The sequence below is a fragment of the Apium graveolens genome, chromosome 10 (genome assembly GCF_009905375.1).
Source record: "Apium graveolens cultivar Ventura chromosome 10, ASM990537v1, whole genome shotgun sequence".
NCBI lineage: Eukaryota > Viridiplantae > Streptophyta > Magnoliopsida > Apiales > Apiaceae > Apium > Apium graveolens.
The window spans coordinates 155,230,689-155,239,312 of NC_133656.1; the positions used below are offsets into that span (position 1 = coordinate 155,230,689).

General features: G+C 36.4%; 1 protein-coding gene across 2 annotated transcripts; it reads left to right on the forward strand.

The window, feature by feature from the left end:
* The first annotated feature begins 2,845 nt into the window (after positions 1-2,845).
* On the forward strand, positions 2,846-8,113 carry LOC141692944 (putative nucleoredoxin 1-2). Of its 2 annotated transcripts, XR_012562963.1 has the most exons (6): positions 2,846-3,050; positions 3,481-3,626; positions 3,793-4,222; positions 4,873-5,024; positions 5,529-6,059; positions 6,224-6,360. XR_012562963.1 is itself a non-coding variant. In XM_074497906.1 (3 exons), the coding sequence occupies exons 1-3, from the start codon at positions 5,877-5,879 to the stop codon at positions 8,072-8,074; spliced, it is 1,371 nt and encodes a 456-aa protein (XP_074354007.1). In that variant the 5' UTR covers positions 5,727-5,876; the 3' UTR covers positions 8,075-8,113. The 2 variants fall into 2 exon arrangements, 1 of the variants encoding a protein (XP_074354007.1); XM_074497906.1 differs by lacking the exons at positions 2,846-3,050; positions 3,481-3,626; positions 3,793-4,222; positions 4,873-5,024 and adding an exon at positions 7,394-8,113 and having other exon boundaries at positions 5,727-6,059; positions 6,202-6,708.
* The last annotated feature ends 511 nt before the right edge of the window (positions 8,114-8,624 follow it).

Genomic DNA, 8,624 nt, shown 5'->3' on the forward strand with positions numbered 1-8,624 from the left:
GATCGTCTTGGTCCCTCCTATGATCTTCAAAGTTCTTTCTTCCATTGTTATTCCTATCCTCTCCTTCTCCAGTGTATTTGTTCAATCTTCCTTTTCGAATGAGAAACTCAATTTCATCTTTCAGCTGCCTACACTCATCGGTGTCATGGCCAACATCTTTGTGAAATCTGCAATACTTGCTCTTATCTAGCTTGGCAGGATCAGCCTTCAAGGGCTTAGGCCAACGAATGTCTCGATCTTTTTCGATCTTCATCAGGATCTGGCTCCTAGGAGCATTCTGCTTAGCATATTCAGTGAACTTTTGCCCAGGTCCTCCCTTCTTGGGGGTTGAATCAGGGTTTTGTTCGGTTCTAGGATACTTTTCCTTGGAAATATACTCCAGATCAGTTTTCCGCTTCTTGCCTCCAGTGGTCTCATTACTTACTACGGTCTTTCTCATGTTTTCTTCAACCTTGATATACTTCCCTGCCCTATCCTGGAGCTGCAACATGCTTTCAGGGGGATGTTTGGCCAAGGACATCTTAAAAAACTCATCCCTAGTTCCTTGTTGCAGTGCTATCATGGCTACCTTATCAGCAAGGGCTGGGACTTTTAAAGCCTCCTTTGTGAAACGATTCAGGTAATCTCTCAAGGATTCCTTTGTTCCTTGCACAATGCTCATAAGAGATGCCGAACTTTTCTCATGAACTCTCCCACTGATGAATTGCTTAATAAAAGCCTGACTTAATTCTCTGAACGATCCAATAGAGTTTGGGGGAAAGCGACTATACCATATTTGAGCCATACCCGACAGGGTTTGAGGAAAGGCTCTACACTTAATAGCGTCATTCACAGGCTGCAACAGCAGTGCATTAGAGAATGTCCTGACATGATTAGCGGGATCTCCCGTGCCATCATAAGTTTTGATAGTTGGCATCTTGAACTTCCTTGAGATATGGGCATTCATTATATCTTCAATGAAGGGTGGAGTAGGATCATCAGGATCTCCAAGGGGAAGAAGATTGCTTGGATCAGCCCTTGGGACAACAACCCTTCTCTGCACTGGACCATCCAGGTCTATGATAGGAGGAGGATTTCTCCCCCTAGGAGGTACTGGGGGTCTGGTGGTCTGGTGCGCCTCCAAGTCGCGCCTCAGCCTTTGAATCTCAGCCTCGTGAGTCCTGATTCTTTCCTGCACTTCTTGGGGATTCGTCCATTGGGTGCTTTGAGGGCGTTGGCTACCATCAACCATCGGCTCTTTGCCAGCACGTCTCCTTCTTGGGGCTACTTCATCATCCGAAGATTCGGAGTCTCTCTCAGTGTAAGGACCAGAAAATTTCTGATCCTCAGATATAGGAGCCAAACCTCGTATATAGGGGGACGATCGCCTTCGTGCTTCACTCCGCCCAGCATGTCCGCTTCCTCCAACCTCGGGGTAAAGGGGCATCCCATAAGGGGGGTTAGTAGTAACAACAGTTGAATATTCATACCCGATGGGTCGAGAATTAACAGGTATATGTACTTGTTGAACTTGAGGATTCGTACCTTGAATAGCTGAGGGGATCGTCCCTTGTTGCTGAGGTTCAGTTGCCCCTATCTGGGCTTCTCCTTGCGTGGTTGCATAAGTTGAATGGGGAGGTACCTCCACAGTTGAAGAAATCACTTGGGTTGTCCCCGTTGGTATTCCTCCTCGAAGGGCTCTAACTGTTCTCCGTGTATTCACCATAGTTATTGTTGTGCTTTCCCACAGACGGCGCCAAATGTTATGGATAAAAAACTAAGGTTATTATTTGCTGTATTTATTACTAAGGTCCGGGAGCTCAAGGCCTTTAATGGCTGCTCTCATGTTTCGTAGCTTAATTTTGCCTTACGAGATGCCTACGTATCTCTGTGAATTAGAGAATCAAGCCAAAAAACGTCATTCTGATTGGTGGGGGTGAGACCCCTTATATAGGTGTTGGGAGTTCTTGAATTGGACTTGGGTTAGGAGACTTGGTGGACAAGTCTCGGAATTAGAATGGACTTAGGAGTCCTAAATAGTAGGAAACTGATTACTTATCCTTCTAGGTCCCTTGGGGGCTAATCTGCAAGGATTTATGTCCTTATTGGGACTCTTCTCAGTAGCTGATTTTTCCCTTATTAATTAATTACGAAATTAATTAATATTCAGGGCTTTTGGGCCTTTTTTTGTTCCATCAGGTCTGATCTGGTCCATCAGTTCTGATCAATGTGTTAACCTTTTTGGTATGAATGTCATACATCTTTTTATTGGGCTTAGCAGCCCAAATTATGTATAACTACTGTAATATTTAATTATACAATCAGAATTTATTTATCCCTATCAGTATGCAAATGGTTATAAAAAGGAAATTAGTTATTATTAGTGATTATAATAATTTATTTAATTTAATCAAATATAATTATCATTAATATTTTTGGAAAAAGTAGATACCTTGGTTGGAAAAAACACAAAAAATGTATATTAGTTGAAATATGTAATTGTTATATACTAATTAGAAAAGATATTTTGTATTTACATAATTATATTTTAGTTTTAATCTATTAATGATAGTATTTTATATTGAATTTAATTATAATTTTAGATGATGATCGAAGATAACAGTGACCGATGATGATTATTAATAAAAATTTTAATATTTCTTATTAAATATAATAGTATAGATTTACTACAATAAAAAGTAAACTAAAAATTATTATAAAATTTAAGATTAATTCAAAATACCGTCTTTTAATATATTTCAGTTACTAAAAATTTGTAACGTCTGACCCATCCGATCAGGGTCGGGTCGTGCGGGTAGGGTGAATGGACTTTTGGGGGCCTGTTCCCGTGTGCAACAGTGTTAAAATACTTGCATCATTGTACTATACAAAGAACACACAAACACACGGACACTATTTATTACTTATATGTTTAGTAGTAAAACTGAAGATGAGGGGGATGAGGGGTTTAGTAAAACTGAAGATGATCAACAATTATATTTGCACAAGAAGATGCATCAAAATATACTCTTCTTGTTATTTGCAGAAATCTCTATTTTCCAATTGTGCAGGTTATTCTTAATATTGTTTTTTTTAGTTCTTCATTTGTTTTTAAGAATTGAGTATTTTATTTATTTTCTGCACTTGTTCTTTATACATTGAACTTGTAAAGATTGTAGTATTATTTTGTATGCATGTTGACAACTTTTGATAATTTGGTGTTGGTTTCTTGTACTTGTTATTACTAGCTTATTAGCCCGTGCAATGCATTAGAAATAAGTTATTCACCACGAGTTTGTTATTACTAGCTTATTAGCCCGTGCAATGCATTAGATATAAGTTATTCACCACGAATTTGTTATTACTAGCTTATTAGGCATAAGATATAAGTTATTCACCACGGGTTGTTGATAGACTAAATCGCATCAACTCCCTTGTGCTTAATAGATTAGGGTACCCTTGACAAATTATTTCGGGAAATTAAGTCCCGGACTTTTTCAGATAAATCCTGCATCGAGTACCATGGAGCCATGGAGGAAATGAAAGGAGAAGTTCAAATTATGAAAAAAGGAGATATGGTTAATTTAAATGACCTCCTTTTCACCAAAGACAGGGATTACCTTGTCAAACATCATGATAACAAACAGGTATGTATAACTCTGTCCGGAAATTAATAATTAATTCACGGATATCACAATGAGCATGCGAGGCTACATTTTAAAAAAGAATATTCTTATCATATTCGAACTATCACTTGGTAATCTATATTTGTAGCTGATAGTGATAACACATACAGTACTATGACTTTTGTAGGTGAAGGCCGAGCATTTGGCTGGCAAGCTTATAGTTCTGTATTTTATGCCATTACGCTGGGGTTATAGCTGTTCTGATTTCGAGTCCAATAGAAACTTGTCATGCACATACTCTGTTTTGTCTCTCCATAATTGTTTTGAGGTTGTATTGGTCGCACATGGGACTGCAGAAGATAAACCGCGACTTGATTCTCGCACTCTCACTAAGATGAAATTTAAACAAAGATTTTCTTTCGGGACTGCCATCCCATTTTCAGATTTTGCATCCAGAGAACGTCTGGCCAGTATGTTCGGTATGGGCCCACTGGCGGATCGTACCACAGTTGTCATTGATTCATCTGGCATGATTCTGGAAACTGATGGTTGTAAGTTATTTGAAAAAAATGGAGCTCTGGGTTTTAATTACTGTGAAAAATATTTCAGATTGACAGGTTAGCCAATGTTATGTTTTACTAGCTTATATGAACTGTTTACTTCTAATATTTATTATCGTTGCATCTTAATATCTTATTATCATATATGTTTTTTATATTTGGTTTAATTCTGAGAATGTGTTTAAATTAGAATAGTTAAATGTGTTTTAACTAAAATAGCTTTCTAGAAATACTTAGCTCGTTAAAGTAGGTATTTAAAATAAATAGACCTTTAACCTAGCCCAACTACCGACTACCAAATGTTTCGTCTTTAAAACTAGTATTACTTCTTCATAACTTACTATTTGTTATTGTTTAGACTTGATTATTAAGATTGTTTTTTATTTATTTATATGAATTATTACCATCCAGACTTGGAGAGTATGTATTATCATTTCCTGACAATTTAAGTCTTTAATTGTATGGACTTGATTTCTTTTTCTTTTTTTGATAGTTAAACACATGCATATGTGAGGAGTCGAACTCTTGATTTCTGTTAGAGAAGCCAAGATAATTTCTGATAATTAAGTATTGGTTTCTTGGACTTGATCAAAACTATTATTATCTTAAATTGTGAAGATTGCATATTCTTGAATGAATTTTGGCCAACAAATAGATTATGTTACTGCTGACAAGGTCTTTTGGTAATTAAGTCCTTGATTGATTAGATAATCCCAACCCCCACCGCAAGTACCATGGAGCTAAGGAGGAAACAGAAGGAGAACTTCAAATTATAAGAAAAGGAGATATGACTGATTTACATTACCTCCTTTTCACCAAAGACAGGGATTACCTTGTCAAATATAATGATGACCGACAGGTATGTGTTACTCTCCGTAAATCAATTCAGAGATATTACTATGATCAATGATCATGCGAGACTACATCTTTAAAAAATATACCTACTATAATCAAATTATTACTCAGTAATCGATATTTGTCTGTCTCCTTGACCTTGAATAGCCAGGTTCTAATTTGGGAACTGGTATTTATTGGAGAATTTTTTTAAATATAGGCCAGAAGTGGTGGCAATTTTAAACCCGGAAGTAGAACTATAATTGCATTATAAGCAGTAGTATATTACCCTTGGTTCAGTTAGTGATGTAGACTAAAATGGTAACTTTGTTACATACTGTCCTAAATTTCTTAAAAGTTTGTTTATAGGTCATTATAGTACTGCGAGTTTAGTCTTAAAATTTGTAAGGAAAGGACAGTAATTTTCACTCAGTAAACACACAGTTGGATTGAGCGAGGGAAAAAGCACTAACACACAATTACAGTGAGTGGGGTGAATGCGAGACCAGCTGATAACATACTTTTGTAGGTGAAGGCTGTGCATTTGGCAGGCAAGGTTATAGTTCTGTATTTTGTGCCTCTACACCATGATTATTTGTCTTCGAGGAGGTCCACATCGTTCTTGATAGACACGTACACTTATCTGCTGCCTGATAATAATTTTGAGGTTGTCTTGGTTGGTTATGGGACTGCAGAAGGTAGACTTTCAAGTGATACTCATACTGACTCCAAGAAGAATTTCGAAGCTATATTTTCTTGCATGCCATGGGCTGCCATCCCATTCTCAGATATTACATCCCGTGAACATCTGGCAAGAAGATTTGGTATCGGCTCTCAGAGTATTTAAAGTTCCTCAGTTGTCATTAGTTCATCTGGCATGGTTCTGCAAACTGATGTTTGTGATTTATTTGAAAAATATGGAGGTGTGGGTTATCATTTCAGCGATAAACGGATTGACCATTTACAATTTATAGATATTGCAACTGCCAAGAAGCCCTCTTTAAAAGCACTCTTGGGTTCACCAAAACGTGATTATGTCATCTCAAATAAAGGGGATAAGGTATGAATGTGGCAACAGAAAGTGTATTTGACAACAATATAATGGGTTTGATATTGATATATCTACTCCTCCGTCCTGATAACACTAGTTTTTTCTGAATATCTTAGCTTAGTTAATCATCTATTACTGCTTGTACTGACAGGTACTCATTGACACTCTTGTAGAAAAGGTGGTAGCAGTATATTTTTATGAAGAGGGTATTACTCCTGAGTGGCTGACCACAGATATTAAGAAAGTGTACGAAGAGTTCGCACAAAATAAATCTTGTTTTGAGGTTGTGCTCGTATATCTAAATGACAGAAATGCAACTGTAGATCGTACAGGTGAAGAATCATTTCGTTATACATTTGAGACTATGCCTTGGTTGGCAGTCCCGTTTAAAGACCCCGAATGTGAAAGGTTGACGCGCTTTTTTGGTTATCGTAACGATCAACTTGGGCTGGAGGAATCTCCTAGACTTGTTATCTTTGGGCCTCATGGGAAATATATTGAACCTTGGGGTTCTGATATCATCTTAAAATTTAAGCTTCCAGCATACCCTTTCACTCGTGAAAGAGTTGCCAAATTATACACTGAGAAATTGCGGGAACTGAACCTGGAGATGCTCTGGGATCGACACACCATATTTAGAAGAAGAGATGAGAGCGAGGTTAGTTTTTGACATTTTGATATCATCTCTAAATATCTCTTGCCTAAAAACCCTTGACCTCTGGTTCATTTTCACTCATATTCTGATCTTCATTCTTCTTTAATAACCAGTGCCCTACTGAAATTCTGAGTGTTTCATATCTTACATTTGGCCAACATTGTTGGGGCTCTCATACCAATTTAATGCTGTATAAGAACAAAGGGTAGCAAGAGAATGATCTCAATCTTGATATCTTATCTTAGTCTCAGAATAATAATAAATTGCTTCTTATTTATTAGGATAACTTTTAAACTAAGGTTATAACAAGAGAGCTATCTCAATGCTAAAAGAAACGATTCAAATTATCAATGCTCTACTAAAAACTATTATCCCCCTAGTACAGGATACACTGCACTACTTTAAACTGTAACTTTTAAGCTAATCTTATACAAGAGAGCTACTAAAATTAAGGAAACTATTCAAACTATTAATGCACAACTATAAACTATAAATTCCCTACCCATTTGCATAATTAAGATACATGAAAATTACAGTTTACTTTTTTCCTAAATGCTATATTATAAAATAAATACAAATTAGTCTTTTATTTCTTTATTTCACATCAGGTTCGCAACATTCAATGCTTACATGATTCATGGGTTTCAATCTTTTTTCTCTACTTATTTATTAATGATACTATTTGTAGGTTCGATTTTCTCAACTTGTGGGGAAGAGAATAATACTCTTTTTTGAGGGTGATGAAGAGAATCAAATCCGTAGGAAAAAAGTAGCCAATTTCCTAAGCATGTTAAGAAAACGTTATTTCGACATGAAGGGTACAAGTGATGAGTTTGAAGTAATATACATCATCACCTCTGGGAAAAAGGAATCCTCCTACGACATGATTATTGCAGCGCCGTGGCTTGTATCAATTGCATCGGAGTTGTTACCCATTGATCTTAGTGTGCATTGCTGTTATTGTCATCTATTGTCGGCACCTTCTCGTTCTTCTTGTTCGTGCGACAAGCATGGCAAGTGGCGTCGTGAATCTTCAATGCTTGCCTTCGATCAAAATGGAACGGTTGTCAGGAAATCATTAGAGCTTTCTTTTAAGGCTACTAAATTTCCCTTTTATGTTGGCAGCATGGAAAAGGAGGCATTTTTTGAATTAAATGAATTTTTCGGTTGGGCGAAAATGGACAAGAATCACTGGGGGCTGCGGATCAACTCATACCAGAAAAACTTGAAGTTACCCTATGTATATAGCTATGGTGGTTTCCTGGTTGCCAATATAAACTGGGGAAAATATTTTCGAGGTAGGAGATTCAAGAAGCTGGCTATTAGGGCATCTTCAATAGAGGTTGCTAATAAAGTTGTGAAACCGTGACAAATTATTAAATATATTGTTTTTTAATTTTCTCTCACATATATGTCACTCTTGACAACATTTATTAAAATTTTGCTCCAATAGTTAAGCAACTTTAAAGGTTGCCCATGTGGTCCATTTATATTAATTTTATATTTAGTTTAATATAAAAGTGGGTATAATATACACTTTAGATGTTTTTTATTATTTTTTGCTAATTTAGGAAGTTGCCGAGGGGTTGCCAAGTTTTGGCAATCTTGATAGGCAACCTTTTGGCAATCTCCTAACTCCTAGGCAATGAAGGGTGTCATGTCAAATAAGCTTGGCAATCTCCTTGACAACCCCTTGGAGATGTCCTTAAAGAGCCATGTAATTGGAGCAACTCCAACAAAGTTTCAATTCATTCTTTATATTAATATTAAATATTGAATCTTCGTAAGTTAGAATATAGATAAGTAATTTAATTTTAATTCCAACAATGTTAGTTATACTTATCTCCTATTTTATATTATATTATTAAAAACCTTTTTCATAATATAATATGCATCAGAGAGAGAAAGTTTAGCAAAAG